At 64.0% G+C, this 15,540-nt stretch overlaps 1 protein-coding gene across 1 annotated transcript in view; it reads right to left on the bottom strand.

The window, feature by feature from the left end:
• Positions 1–3,825: 3,825 nt before the first annotated feature.
• Positions 3,826–15,540, bottom strand: part of LHPP (phospholysine phosphohistidine inorganic pyrophosphate phosphatase) — a 127,763-nt gene continuing 116,048 nt past the window's right edge. Inside the window, exon 7 of the mRNA XM_028119906.1 lies at positions 3,826–4,565. Within this exon, the coding sequence (XP_027975707.1) occupies positions 4,469–4,565 (97 nt within the window). The 3' untranslated portion in view covers positions 3,826–4,468. The remainder of the gene's footprint in view (positions 4,566–15,540) is intronic.

A 15,540-nucleotide genomic window follows, 5' to 3' on the forward strand; every position in this document is an offset into this window, starting at 1 on the left:
CACGGTTGCGTGTTTGGAGGTGGAGGGGCCCAGCCCCTGCCTCCAGCCGGGAGCCAGGGTCCCCCCCCACCCCCCCACCCCCCGGCCGGCAGAGCGGAGCCGCCCACTAGGTGGGACTTCCGAGTCGGGCGTGGTAGAGGAGTCCGCCTTCCGCGGAGCTGGCGCGTCACCAGCGGGGCCTCCGCAGTGCTGTGTGCCCCACGTCGTGCTGTTGCTGCAGGTCACGCCGCTGTGGAAGGCCTGGCCCGGCGCCCTGCAGCCCACCTCCCTACCGGCAAGGCGCGGAGGACGTGCCGGCGGGGCCTCCGTTCCCCACTAGGGCAGCGTGGCTCCCACTTGCACTGCTCCCGCCCGGGGTCGGGGGTGCCCGTGCTTCCAGCCGGACCCACAGTGGGCTCCGGGGCACACGGCCCCTGGGCCTGGCCCTGCAGATCACCGCCGCCTGGCTGACCAAGCTCCGGAGAGTCAGGACATTTGCAGCCTTGAGGACAGGCTTGAGAGGCTTGTTTAAATTTCTAGCCCAGCGTTTGCTCACAAAATCGGACCACAGAGATTTCGCCTCGAACATCCACTAGGTCCTGAGGATGCCCCTCTGGGCATGAGGCACCAAAGCACTGCGTTTGGACACTTCCTGTGGGTTGGGTTTCTTTCCAGCAGCCCTCGTTCCAGGATGGTGCAGAACACCGAACTCACGACCCAGGTGACGCAAGGCTGCTGTGGCTGAATCCTGGGGGGGTGGGGAATCCCTCAGCCCCTCCCTAGGCATCCTTGCACGGCCAAGGCCCAGGGCCCCGGGGGCTCTGCCTCCTGTTCCCCGGGGAAGGCGGCCCTAGACAGACGTCCAGCCCCCCTCAGCGGCGGTCCCCGGCTGGGGCCCCAGCCTCCAGCTCGGCCTGGGCCCAGCCATGGCCACCCCGCTCCCCACCCTGTGCTTTCCCCAGTGGCAGGGGAAGGACACTGCCCCCCCGAGCTGCTGTGCCTACAGATTTGCTCGAAAGCAGGACTCTGCCCTGGGCACCGGCGCCGGGCCCGCGGGGCGGCATGCGGCCCTCAGCCCTCTTGACAGGTCCGGCCGCGGGTCTGCGGACCCTGGTGCTGGGCTGGCCCACGCCTGCACCCGATGGTAGGCAGCGTGCTGACCGAGCAGCTTCTGCAGGCGTGGGCAGGTTGGAACACCTGCGGGGCTTACATGAGCGTCAGTGCCCCAAACCCCCAGCACCACAGCGGACGATCCAGAGAGTGTTAAAAACATTTCTCCTGGAAAGAAGGCCGAAAGGAAAGGCCCCTCAACAGTAACAGAGGCCAGACTCTGAGTGACTTTTGGTTTCTTTTTATACCAATATATTTATCATCTAAATGGGAAACTTCTGAGAGAGAGAGAGGGACAGGCCCTCGGGATTATCACGCCGAGGTGGGAGGTGGCGCCACCAGCCCCCAGGAGGCAGGCATGTGTGTCCCGCCGTGCGTCCCCACCTCTGTGCCCCTTTCCACCCAGGAGGGGCAGAGTTGGCCCCGCAGGAAGGCCCAGGCCTTTGGAGGGGCCTTATTCCCCGCCCCGACCTGGAGGAGGAGAGTAGCACTGAAGTCGCCCGGGCCCCGTGACGGGCGTGCGTGCCTGGTGTTGAGGCTCCGACTCCGGGCCTGGCTCCCAGCCTCCGGTCACGTTCATCTGTCCTCCCGGTGCCACGCTGCCTCCTTCCTCTCGGGGGAGTTTGGGTGGGGCTGCCATTACCCTGCCTCAGGGTCGCCTGGGAATTCCTTGGGATCCGGATCCAGCCAGCCCTGGAGTTGGCAATGAGGTGAGACATAAACTCTCTTGCTGCATGATTAACCCAGGTGGAATCGGGTTTTCACCGGTGGCATATGCAGCCCCGGGCCGATACCGTGTGGATGCTTGCGTTGGAAGGTCTGGGGGCGGTAGGTGAAGCCCTTGAAGACCCTGCAAGACTGTCCTCCCCTCTGCACCCCATCCGCCCCTCCCCGTCCCAGACGTGGCTGGGCTGGTGGCCACCAGAGCCTGGGATGTCCTGCTGGGCAGCGTCGCCGGGCTCGGGCCCCTCCCTCAGTCCAGGGCTCTGCCGGAAGGGCCCACAGAGCCAACCTGGCCTGTTCCCTGGGCTCGGAGGGTCCATTTCTTAGCGGCAGACCTGGTACGTCTCCTGACCGCAGACAGGTAATTAGGCCCCTGGCGGCCCTGAACTCCAGCCCCACCCACAGCCAACGGCTCCGTCAGTCCGTGGCTTGAGAACTGCTCCCACCTGGGGAAGGAGGGTCGGCTGCAGGTGGACCGCGGGCGGCTGGAAGGACCCTGGAGGGGAGGGAGGCCCCCCTTCTCCCTTCCAGGCAGAGGGAGAGTGGCGGCAGCACAGGTCGTCAGACCCAGCCAGGTGGCAGGACATCCTGGCATGGCCTGGTCCCCCGCAGGGCTCTGTGCGTGCCTGTTCAGGAAAGGAGGCCCCCCCTTTTACAGTCAAGGCAGCCGAAGCTTGTAGAGGGTGCCCCCCGTGCTAGGGCTGAATGGACCTCAGTCCCCAAGAACATTTCATCTCCGGGGGGGAGCACCAGGGTGCAGGCTCACCAAGAAAGCCACGGCCGCCGGGCCACCACAGGCCACCGCCCCGGAAGGACTGTAGGAGGGACCAGAAAGGACGTGGGATATGGGGTCAGACCGTGGTCGGAGTCTCAGCTCTGCCCTTAACCAGCTGTCAGCCCGCGGGCAGGTCCTCTGTCCACACCTCCACTTCCTTGTCTGTAAAACGGGTAGAGGGCGGACGTCCACTCTGCTGAACCCACGGCCCTGGGGGGGGCGGCACGTTTTCCGGCCGGACCCAGCAGACGGCTGCGCCGCCCCCCACCCCAGAGCTGTCCCTCGGACACCTGTCCCCCTCCTGCGAGGCAGCTGGTCCGTGGACAGACAACAGGAGCCTGCTGCCTCAGGGGATGGCGCTGCACTGGCCGCAAGCTCCAGCCGGGACAGCCAGCGAGGGCAGCCCGTGAAAGAGAAAGAGGGAAACCAAGGACCCGCGAGACAACCTGACCGGAACGTGGCAAGCCCGTCTCCTTGACGCTGCCCTCCAAGCCCTGGCGAGCTGCGCCCACCGCGGCCCGCCGATCTGCTAACAAGCTGTAACGAGGGGGCTCCAAGGAGCAGGCGATTTGCCTGTGTCGCAGCCAACAGGCCACACGCCCTCCTCCCCCGCCCGCCACGGACACCAGCCCTGCCGGTGGCCTCTCCTCCTGATGAAAAGACTTGGCCACTGGTTCCTCTTAATCCTGATTTAATGGTGGCCGGCCCGCCTGGGGACAGCACAGCCCCCGCGGGCCCGGGGCTCCGGTGCCAGGGCAACTCGGGCGGGACTCAGGGTCCAGCCTTTTATCCCCTGCCTTCGCTTGGTGGAAACCCTGCTATGGAGGACCCAAGGCTTCTTTCATGTGTGGTTGTCGCCCAAGACTCATCAGGGACTTCTGGACTGATTTGAGGAGAAACAGCGCAATCAAGTGATCTGTTCCGCTGACTGATTCTGAAACCTGAAACCCCGGCCTCTGAGTGAATTCTGGAAGCCTGTGGCTCACCACCACCGTCCGCAGGGCGGCCCGGGAGAGCCGGCCAACATTCGCCCCGGCCCCGCTTGTCCCTGGTGGGGCCGAGGGCAGCCCGCTGTCCGCTCAGGGCCTCCGTTCTCCCGGAGGGGGTTGGGGCAGCTCGGGTGTCTGGGACCCTGGCCCTCTGCTGCTCAATGGCTCAAGCGCGTGGCAGCACCAGGCCAGAGCCGGGGCCTGCACCCCACCCCCGCCCAGGCGTCAAACTCTGAGTCAGAGGCCAAGTCGGGTCAGGACAGTTTATTTAACAGTAGTTGCCCCTGCAGACGTGGGGCATGACACACTCAAGTCTACCAAGTTGGGGCCCCGGAAGCACCCTCTGGGCCCGCAGCCTTGACTCCCGTGGTTACAATTCTTGCTTTTGAAGGACAGCCATCTTCAGTGCCCCGGGAGCTGCCCCAGCCTCGGGCTCCAAGGTGCTTTTTGGGGTAGGAGAGGGAGGGGGTGCCCAGTGGCCACTCTGACTCTGGGTGGGGCCCAGGAGGCAGGCGGGGATTTGCTGGGCAGTCCCAGGGAGGCTGGCTCAGCCCCCGGGGCCGCATGGACGGAGCAGGAAGCCCCCACCTTCTCCAGGCTCCTCCGTCAAATGCACAGAATGAGTGATAAAGGGGCAGGGGGGTGAAGGTCCCTCAGTCCAGTTAGTGGGGATGTTCACAGGGCCAGGTGGCTGGAGTGTGTTCCCAGAGAGTGTTCCTGGAGGCACCCAGGGGTCTGTCCCACCCTCGGACTTCAGTGCAGGAGGCGGGGGGCAGGCCATCCGGGGAGCAACAACTCTCCAGGAGTCAGGGGGGAAGCAGAGGCACCTGGCCCGGGCACGGGGCGGGGGGTGGGGGGAGGCGCGAGGCTGGGGGCCGCCCCACAAGGCTCATCACTTGATGGCGTGCTGCAGCAGCAGGTTCACGGCCTCTGCCAGGTTGTCCACGTACCCATCAGCCTTCACTTCCGGATGCTGCTCGTCACTCGGCCTGGAAAGCAGGGCCACAGGTTAGACTGTCCGTGACCCCTCTGAAGCCTCTTTCTCCCCACATCTAGCACAGGCCTGGCCGGCCCTCAGGAAGCCTCCAGGTCCTTCCGCGCCCCGTTACCGGATGCCCCCCTCCCCCCACCCCCCGTCTCAGCCACCCCCAGTCAGGGCGCACACACCCCCTTCCTGTTCTCCTCTCCAAACCCCTTCCACCCGAAGCCTGCTCAGGGCCCCACGGTGGGGTCCTTGCTGCCAGCAGAAAGGTCACATTCCTGACAGCAGGGCCATGAGCTTGACCTTGCTCGGAGTGCCTCCCCCCACCCTGCCCCCGTGCAAACCCCAGGGGTCCACATGCCAACCGGTCCCTGTCCTCCGAGGTTGCTCCCACACGATAGAGGGGGTGCTCCTGGCAAAGTAGCTCTCCGGCTGGGTGGGATTTGCGGGGCTACAGCTGTCCAAAGCCCCAGATATTTCCTGAGGTGAGTGAGGCCACGCCATAAAGGCAAACAGCTATGGGGCCCATGTGGCACCAAGGGTACCCCAACGTGGGGGCTCCTGGAGGAGAGGCTGTGGACTGCGTCCTGAGGTAGAGCAGGGCTCCCGGTGAGCATGTGGGAGGGAACTGTAATAGGGCTGGAGTCCTGGCCACAGGAGGTACCTGGGGTGGGCTCCTAGGGACATCCCACAAATCTTTAACACTTGTGAAAAGGGCGGGACCTCGTTCCCCGGGCCGTTGCAACGCAAGGGGCTGAGTGCATGGGGATCCTCACCACCACCCACTGGGCCCGCAGCTCGAGCAGGAATAGCTCTCATGTCAGTGCAGGTATTTTAAGGGACTGTTTCACTCTTTCAGTCACAGACACAATCCGGTGACCACGGGAATTTAAGGTCTGTTATCCCACAGCAGCACTGAAATACGTACTTGTCACCGTCAAAAGGTTATATATGGCGCGGCCACTTTTGCAAATTGTGTGTTGGCACCTACCTGTGACCCACCGATTTCACTCCCAGGTACGCACATAACAGAAATGCATCAACGTGTTCACCAAGAGACATGTACTAGAGTGTGCCAACCGGGTTTGGCGATAACAGCACAAAGCGGGAAACTGCACAAATGTCCGTCAACAGGGGATGGAGAAACACGCATTAGAACACTGCGACAATCCTACTCAGAGGGAATTACTCTCCGCGCTGCAGTGTGGGTGGGTCGGGAACCCCAGCTGGACGACTCATTTATGCCAAGTTCAGGAACAGGCACAACCAGTCTCTACATGGTTACTTCTCAGGGGAACATGATCGGGGGTGCTGGCAGTGTTCTAGATCTTCACCTGGGTGGCGGTTACACGGATGGCACATGGGAAAATACATCACACTGTTCATTTTCGGGGTACTCTCTATGTACATACACAAACAGGTACGTAACAAAGTCATGTGTAATCTGACAAGCACGAGGTATCTATTTCCCGTCACTGTGGCTGGTCTCTGTGGCCCCTGGGCCAAATCCTGCCGGCAGCCTGCTTTTGTACAGCCCTCAAGCTGCTGTAAAAAGAGAGGAATATGCACTACTCAGCTCACAAAGCCTCAACCAGCTACTCCCCGGGCCTCTACCCCACAATCTTGCAGACCTCTGGTTCTGGCCACCTGCCATCCACGGGCATCTCCATTTTCATCCACCCAGGATGGCGCTCATGCCTCCCGGCTGTCCAGGGCTTCTGCACACAGCCCTTCCTGCGGGACGTTCCTCATCCTTGGGAAGCCAGCGCTCCCCACTCAGGCCCTCCCACTGTGCAGAAGCATCCGGTGGGCGCTGCTGGCCATGCCTGGCTCCAGAGTGTGCAGCGCCCCCGCCACCCAGGCCCCGGGACAGGGAGGGGACGGGATTCTCCTCGGGCAGCTCTGACCCCTGGGCTCAGCAAGGTGGGCACGCAGGCGTGCGGGAGGGGCCGAGAGAGACAGAGACAGAGCCTCCGAACAGGCTGTAAACCCAACCCCGGCCAACTGTCAGCCTCAGTTTCCCCATCTGTGCCTTGAGGATGAGCGTGGCTCCACCCTCTACCCACCACGTGACCTTGGACAAGCACCTGACACCTCTGTGTCTTGGCCTCCCTGTCTCTAACGCATGCTCGGGCTCTGGCGAGGAGCAGGTGCGGGGGTTCAGTAGTGTTACCTCGATTACTGAGAGCCCAGATGCCGTCGGGGAGCACGCTGTGTGCCGGGGCTGGGCCGGCAGGGAGATGGCGTGGTGGCCCAGCCTTGGGCCCTGCCCTGGGCACACAGGCTGGTGGGGGGACAGACCTTAGCATATGGGGGTACAGGGAAGTCAAAGAGGGGGGCTGTGTGGGGTGGGAGGGGCAGGCAGGCTGGGACCAGAACCCCGGGGCGGGGGGGAATGCCCCGACAGCCCGGAGTCCCAGGAGTCTCTGCACCTGAAGGCACAGCTCCAGGTCCCTGCAGGGAGTGGCCGGTGGGAGGCCAGGCACCCAGCCCGGCGTCACTGCTCCTCTGCGTCCGAGCAGAAGGAAGACCCCCGGTCTCCCCTCTCACTCGGCCTGTGTGCACGGGGCTTGATTCTTGCGCCACCCTGGAGGTGCCCTTTGGGGGCTCCCTCGGCTATCCCTGGGGCCCAGGGGCTGCTCCAAAGCCAAAGCCCCACTCGCCAATGAGGCGGGGGTGCCCCAGCCCTTTGCCTATGGGGGGGTTGTCGGGGCCAGTGGGACGGCCAGGCAGGCTTCAGGTCGTGCCCGGGCAGGTACTGACCCCCCGGCCCCTGCTCTGTGCCCCAAGCCCCGTTCCTATGGCATTCCCAGCTTTCACCCCAAACAGCGAGGTCCACGTGATGGCTCAAAGGAACCAAACTTCTTAGAGCAAACCCCACCCGGCTCATCCTCCAAGTCCCTGCATGGCTGGCCCGGGGCTCCCCTCCTCAGACCCCGGCCCCAGGCCCCTGGGCCAGGCTTACCGTTCAGTCAAATGAACTCGGCCCTGAGAGGGAACGGGAGATCTGCCCAGGAAAGAAGATGCTCTGTAACGAGCTGCTCGCCAGCCTCCCTCGGCGCACGGCACCTAGCCCAGTGGCGTACCCGGCTAATTGTGTTTAATTACATATCATTTAAATTCAAGAATCCATTAAAAGAAAGGATTGCATTAGCAGCAGGCCGGTGTTTGCCAACACACAGAGGAAATCACGGACACTTATGTCTTAGTTACGTGACGCCGCCGTGGGCTGTGGCTCGGGAGCCGGGTACCAGGAGGGGACTGGTCTAGCGGACTAGCGGGAGAGGGTCCTGCTCGGCGCCGGCCGGTGACCCGGGCCCTGCGGGGCCTCAGAGACGCCGCACTGCGGAGGCCGAACCGGGAGACCCGGCGAGGATGTGCCCTTGGCAGTGGGAACAGAGCAGAGAGGGCAATGGAGAAAGGGGCCGAGAGACCCCCTCAGGCCTTGAGCAGGACGTGGGGACACAAGGGGGAGAAGAGCACAGCCAGGCGGTGATGGCGGGATGGGTTTGTGGGCAGACGGAGGGGCCCAGACAGATGTGCGCGCGCGTGCGCGCACACACACACACACACACACACACACACACACACACACACACACAGGAAGAGAGGGGATGGAGGAGAAACTGAGTCAGAGACAGGCAGAGAGAGAGGGAGGAAAGAGCGAAACAAAGGTGTGAGAGAGCGGGACAGAGGAGGGGAACAGTGACACGGGGGAGGGTGACAGAGAGGGGTGGAGGGAAGGAGGCCAGAAAGACAGATGGGCAGAAAGGGACAGAGAGACGGCAAGTGTGCACACGGTTGGGGCAGGGAGGGGGACGTGGACACACAGGAGCCTCCCATGCAGAGAGGCAGCCGCGGTGGCCCTGCTCTAGGCCCCATGTGTCCTGGTTACCCCCCGCCCCTTTGTGACTTCGGGAGGCCACCTTTCCTTGTACCCCATGGGGTCCCTGTGGGGTCGCAGCACTGCCCCTCCCCAGGGCCCGCTGCTCTGCCCACCATGAGCTGTCTCTTCACCTCCCTGAGCCTCAGCGTCCTCATCTGTACGGTGGGCACATGACCCGGCTCTTGAGGCTGCTCTAAGAACGGAGCATGGTTACGGCAGAACCCTCCCGGCTCAGAGGGCAAGAGCTCTGAGGGCATTTAGAGGGAGCTGCGGGGCCAGGGAAGCTTCCAGAAAAAGGGACACGAACTCCGGACACCACCATCCCCACCCACCGCATTGCCCTCACCGCCCTCCAGGGGCTGGCATGGACACACGGGTCCTTGCGGACGTCACCCTAACTAGGCAGGGGCGCGCGGCCTCCAATCCTGGCCCGAGGATTGAGGCAGAGGCAGATCCCCCCGGTGGTTGGCCCTGCAGAGGGCCAACGTAGTCCTCTCTGCTCCCCTGGGCTCCTGGGGTGGCATTCGGGTGTCTCTGGCCGGGCCCAGATCCAGTGGGTGGGTCGGAGCAGCTGCTCCAAATGCTCATCTGCTCCCACCTCTGCCTGGGTAAACTCCGGTGGTGATCCTACTGCCCAATGCCACAGCCCAGCTCGTCGGCACAGGAGACAAGTCCATCCTCACGGGGCCTCCATCTGCGGGCCAGCGCCCAGGGCCCGCTGCTCCTTCAGGTGCTCCCTGCCCTCCCACAGCTGTCTACACTGTGTCCAGGAATGCTCTTCAAACCTGCTCCAGCTGCAAGCTCCTATTCGCCCTCCAAGACCTCACTCACTCGTTCCCACCTCCAGCTCGACCCCACAGGGCCCGCTGTTCTCTCTTTTCTGAGCACGCGGCACGCACTCCCACGCCCCGACCCCCACCAGGCCATTCCGGCAGGTGCTCTGCTGACCTGGGCTGCCCAGAGGGAGCAGCCCGGCTTCCTGCCGTTGGTGGTCGCCCACGCAGGCCGGGCCCAGAGCAGGCACCCAGGAAATGTCCGCCATCGAGTGAATGAACAAAGCCCCCCCCCCCCGGGCAGGGCACCGCCTGTCATCAGCTATTCCTCCCCCTCGTGCCCTGTGAGCAGAGGGAAGGAGGGAAGACCGAGGCAGAGAACAAGGCCGATCTGTGCGCGGGCCAGAACGGCTTTACAGGGACGGTCTTTGTAGCAGCCAAAGAGAAATGGCAGCCAGACACCCCCCACCCCCACCTCCAGGCTAGTGACTGCGGGGACCCGGGGGCAGCCTCCCCTCGGGGAGCTCCGGAGGGTCAGCGCTTCTGTGGCAGGCCCGCCGCCCCACCCTGGTCGGCCCCTGCCCACATGGGGAGGGGCACACGTCCTTGCCCCGATTGTTCTGGAAGAGCCAGGCGCTGGGGGCAGGCCAGCCAAGTGAATTCAGGGCACCAGGCACTGGCCTTGGAGAGTGATGCCAAGCAGGCTGGGCTGATAAAGTCGGAGGAAAGGACACAGAGTGTCGGCTCACAGGGCCACAGGAGACAAGCCTGGGCCAAGGGTGTCTTTCTGTCTGAGCCCCAAGAGTCCAAGACCCGGGGGCCAGAGCTGGCCTGCAAATGCTTCCCAGTGTCCACCTGCTGGCCCAGGACGCCGCCTGGCAGAAGGGCAGCCGGCTGGGAGCCCGAGGGGCCGCCAGCACCCCCCGACCCCGGCTGGCTGCTGGCAGGTGCCAGAGGGTCAGTGACCTGTCAGTGGGGTGGCTGGGAGGGGAGTCGGCCTCCGATCTCAGATGGCTGCTCGAGCCCTCAGTCCCCTGGGCCAGCAACGGGACCTGGGTTCCAGAGGTGGAGTGGATGGGTTTGGCCTGGACTTAGGGCCCCTCTGGGAAAACTCTGGGTCCTCTGCTAATAGAAACCACTGCAGAAGCCCCTTCCCCCCGAGCCGGCGCCTTCAGCGGGCCGAGGTCTGCTGGGCCCCGACTTCACAAGGGGCTCTGACCTGGTCCTTGCCGACAAGGAGGTCACCACGGACACAAGAGCCAGGGGCCGGGCAGTCACGGGCTGCAGCCTTAGGTCCCTGTCCTCACCTAGCCCTCAGGCCTGTGTCCCCCACCGCTTGTCCTGGGACAAGCCGGCCTGGAGCCCCCAGGCCCTGCCCTTGCCAAACCAGCTCACGCAGACAGGGGCTTCTTGACCTGCTTGAAAATCACATGGGAAAAAACACCGAAAGAAAAACCCAGGCCTGAAAGAGGACTTGCCCTGGGCCCTTCTCAGGCCCACAGCGACCAGTCCAGGAAAGGAAACAGGGACACAGTTCTGCTGGCTGGGACCTCTGTTGGGGTCAGAGCCCTGCTGGGGGAGGTAGCCACACCCCATGGCTCCCATCCCTGGCAGGCACCTGGGCCTCCCCTCATCGGGCCGTCTGCTCGCCTGTAATGGGTAGGGGTGGGGAAGGGGCCACAGGTAACCCTCCCTCCTGGTGCCACCCATGCCGAGAACAGGGGTGTGCCCGGGACGACATGCAGGTCTGACCCACCTCACTCTGCCTTCCTCCCACCAACCTCCTTGTACCCTGAGCCAGGGGCCTGACGTCAGTGGGGGAGGGGGCAGGGGACCCCCAGGTTGGCCATCTCCTCCTCCCTCCGCCTCTGCTTGTCAAGGTAGGGCAGGGTCCCCTGCCCACCCACTGGGAGACATACCCTCTGCATAAGCACTGTGGACTGTGGTGGACTGGGGGTGCCCCCCAGAGAGTGGGGAGGCCCCACCCAGTGAGGCCCTGTGGTCTCCCGGTGGTCCTACCCTCATCTGGACATGGAGGTGAGCTGGGGTGAGGGGCAGTGCTGGGCTAACCGGACACCTTTTTGTCCGGTGGGTGTTCAGGTGGGTGGCAGCCCAGCGCCCAGAAGTCCACCCTGGCTGACCCATCCTCCAGCTGGGAAGGACCGGGAGTCTCTCCCAGCTGGAGGAGGCACTTGCTGGACCAATTTCCAGGGGCTCTGAGCCCTGGTGGGTAAACTGAGGCAGGGGAAGACACTTGCCACAGACTAGAGCTCCCACCCAGCCAGCAGGCAGGGCCCGGAATGCAAGCAAAGCTTGCCTGGCTTGGGGGACGGGTGAGCTGCAGATGCTTCACCCCAAGGATGAGAGCACCATCGTGTGCCGGCCCCCACCTCTGTGGCAGGTGCCTTTGAGGACAGTCTCCCACGTACCCTGCACAAGGGCCCATGAGGTGGGCACCACGACTTGCTGTTCAGAGATGACGACACGGATGTACGAGGGGAAGGCACGCGCCCAACGCCGTAAGCAGTAAAGGGCAGCGCTGGGCCTTACACCTCATGTGTCTGGCTTTCTGGAAAACTTAAAACCTGGGCTCATTTTCACGATTCTTCCCTTAGCACACAGGACATATTCTGCAGCAGGGGGGATCACCGATGTGCCGGTGACCTCCGGCCAGAATGAGAGGCGTCTGGGTCAGCCCCGGGACAGGGGTGGGCCCTGGGGGGGGGGTTGTCCACCAGCTTCAACTGCAGCGGGGACAGCACAGGGTTTGGGGAAAACCAACGAGGAAAACGAAAGAAAAGGCACAGTTCACACTGTGTGCGGCCTCCCCCATGGCTGGGCGCGTCCAGCAGAGCCGAGAAGCTGCCAGAACACCTTCTCCTCTGGGCCTTGTGGTCACCAGCGGGGCGGGGTGGGGGGAGACACAGAGGGCAGTGGGGACCCGAGCCCAGCGGGGGGCAGGGGAGGTCACCGTGGACCCCGGCACCCCGCCTCAGGGCCACTCCATCCACAGGGAGGAAACGGCCTGTTCACGGTGTGTTTCGGCCTGGTGGTGCCTCGTCAAGCAGAACTCACCCCCCCGCGCCAGTTGTTTCCTGGGCGGCTCTCAGTGCCTGTCACCTGCAGGTTCCCTCACACGGACCACAGAGGTCCCCAGAGCCCCCGGGCCTGGCTGGAGCCCCCCACGCCAGGCTTTGCTCAGCTCACATGCACAGTGAGGCCAGGGTCACAAGCCGGTGGCCTCTGGACATGTCGGGCTCGGCCCACAGAATGTTTTGCAGACGCAGAAGCTGGAAATCTGACTTCTCTAGAACATCGGGAGGATCCAGTAACAACCCGCCAGCATTCCACAGGCGGAAACAAGCTGATGCAGCCCCTGGATGGGGCGAGCGGCTTCAAGTCTGTCATGCTCCCCACTGTCTGGTGTCTCCCGGCTCTCACACCGGGCCTTGTCCACTCCGCTGCGTTTCCTGCCTGCCCCTGTGGGCATCTGGATTTGCCACCCTGCCCTACAGCGTTGGCTATCTGGGACCATTTCCCCAGGAACAAGTAACCTCCTCCAGGAAGCCCTCCCTGAAGCCCTCGCCCTAGCCCTCACCTCAGTTAGGTGCCTGCTCTGTGCTCCACGGCCCCCGTGTTGACCCCACCAGAGCACCCATCACTCTACTGCAAGTGCCTGGTTACCTGTGTGATGTCCCTCCAGACTGCGGACTCCCTGAGGTCAGGGACAACCCCATGGTGGTCTCATACTCCTGGCATAAGGCCTTGGTCCTGCCAGAGACAGGAACAGGCAGCCAGCACTCTGAGCAGACAAGCAGGTGGCCTCCTTCCTTCTGACCATCCGGGGGCTGTGGGCCATGACCAAGGCATCTAGCTCTTTCTGAGCCTGAGCTGTCCTAGAGGTCTAGGCGTGAGGGCCAGTCCATCTTGTAGCTGAGGGGTGAAGGGCAGAAGGGCCTAGGCCCCAGGGCCCTGGGAGGCCTGGCCCGGTCTCACCTTCCTGGCCCTCCCTGGAGGAAGTCCCACTGCAGAGCCCCCACGCATCTGAGCCCCCCCCAGTCTGGGTGGCAGTGCTGGGCCACAGAGAATTTTCTTCTGGAGAACCACTCACCCCCAACCCGGATAATCAGAAGCATGAAAATGCCACCCCACGCCAGGGCCAACACCCAGCCTGGGCAGCCCCGTATGTGACCAGTCTAAGCCAACCCCGAGAAGCAAGCTCTCCGCGCTGCAAAGCAGGCTCCGCGCCCGAGGACCGAGTCCTGAGCTAAGCCAGGTGCCGGGGCTGGCAGCAGGCACCCAGGAAGCCGAGGTCGCCACAGAAGCGGAGGGATGGGTCCAAACGGTTCCCCACCACCACTGACACCAGATCTACCCTCCCTAACGTGGCCCAGGAGCCCGCCAACCACCCCCACTTCTCCTCTCCTCTGTAACTCCATGGCTCCCCCAAAGTGCCCATGCCCAGTTCCCCCACAAGGCCCGAGTCAGGGGACCCTCCCCGCCTCTTGGTCTCCAGGATCCATCCTACCCCTGAATGGGCACCTGTAAGGCCTCTGGGACCCGGGCCCAGGGAGTCCAGTTGGGACGCTCCAGAATGGAGGCCTGGCACTGTCGTGGTCACAGTACCAGAGTGGGGAGCTCTGTCCCCAGAGCAGCAGGGCACGCCGGGGGCGCCCCCAGTCGGGCGCAAGCAGTAAGCCTTCACACACCCCCGTGGCTCCCACAGGTTGTCCAAACGGCAAGGCTGGTTTCTCTTTTCTTCCCCCATTTTGTTCCCAGAGAGCATCTGAGGCCTGACCCCAGAGGCCCCTAACGACAGCCGCACGCAGGGCTCGGGCTGCCCACTCAGGCGGGGACTGGGCGGGGGCGGCCAGACAGAGTGTGTGTGGCCCTCCCACTGTCCCGGCCCACAGGTTTGCACTGGGCTGGCCCTGCCCTCGTGGGACCCTGGGCAAGCACCTCACCGCCTGTCGTCTGTGGCTGAGGGGACCCCCCCCCCGGGCCGTGGGCGGGGAGACGATGAAGCTGGCACAGGGTGTGGCCCGCGGCAGATGTGCGATCTGGGTGGATGCACCGGGGTGGGTAAGAACCCTCCAGGGCCCCCTCGGCCGGGAGGGTGGGGCAGCAGGCAAGGTCCACAGCTGCTTCTGGGAAGCTCACCGTGGGCTCCGTGTCTGGAGAGCAGGCGCCATCTCTGGAGAAGGCGGTGGGTCCTGAGGGCCAACTATCTCAGGGGGGCTTTCCCCAAGGGACTCATGACAGAACGTAGCCAGGCTGCCGGGGACGAGCGTGATGCTCCTGCTTGGCAGGTGTTGAGCGTGACTGGTGGTGACTGATGCCCCGTGTGGATGTGCCTGGGGACAGGTGGCAAGGGGCCACTCTGGACTCCTTTGGGGGGGCAGCCATTGGGCAGTTGCTGACCTAGCCTATGCCCCCCAAGCCTGCCCTTGCCCCCCAAGCCTGCTCCATCTCCAAGCCAATAGGATGCACTATTCATGATGTCATTCAGAATAGTGACAGCCACTGAGAGCCCTCTCCCTCCGGGGACCTGGCAAGGCGACTTGCACACTTTGGCTCCTTTGGTTTCCACAGCGGCCCAAGAGCTAGGTGCTACTGCCCCACGTTATGGCTGGCAAAATGGAGGCTCAGAGAGGGGGCGTGGACTGCCCGGGGTCAGTGAGCCCGTGCCTGAGCCTGTCTGCCTCCCCAACCTGGCCGGAAGCTCCTGCAGCACGGTCTAGACCCCACCAGGGGCCAGGCGGGCTGGGCTAGCAAGCAAGGGGAGGCCTCACCTAAAATAGGCTCACTCTGGCAGAGGGACGGGCCCTCGGGGGGCTGGGCATCTGGCCTCCCGCACAGGAACTCCTGACAGCTCTTCAGAATATTTTGATAAAAACATGCTGAACACCTGGTGTGTGTTTAGTTTAAAACACGCCGGCCCAGCCCCGGGCAATATGCTCTCCAACGGCCAAATCCCCCAAGAAGCCTGCGTGCGCTCCCACCCAGGCCCTTGGGAGCGCGGGGCAGGGCGCTCACTCCCGGCCTCCCCCAGAAAACCACCACACCCCCTCTCTCTTTCGGAGGCCGGACCACAGGAGGTCAGGGAGACACCCCCAGCCCTCTGCCCAGCTAGCCCAGCGAGCCTGGGCTTGCACACCAGAGCTCTGGGTTCTTATGAGGTGGCCCGGGAGAGAGGGAGGCTGCAGGGTGGTGGTGCCTTCCCATCCTGGGGGCGGAAGGGGTCACAGAATCCTGCTCACTGAAGGCCTAAGTGTCATTTCCACCACCGTGTACAGACCCAGGTGGCCGGGCCAAGGGACCTT

The sequence above is a fragment of the Eumetopias jubatus genome, unplaced genomic scaffold, assembly GCF_037043125.1.
Source record: "Eumetopias jubatus isolate StellerSeaLion01/CBP00866 unplaced genomic scaffold, mEumJub1_p1.0 scaffold_17, whole genome shotgun sequence".
NCBI classification, from domain to species: domain Eukaryota; kingdom Metazoa; phylum Chordata; class Mammalia; order Carnivora; family Otariidae; genus Eumetopias; species Eumetopias jubatus.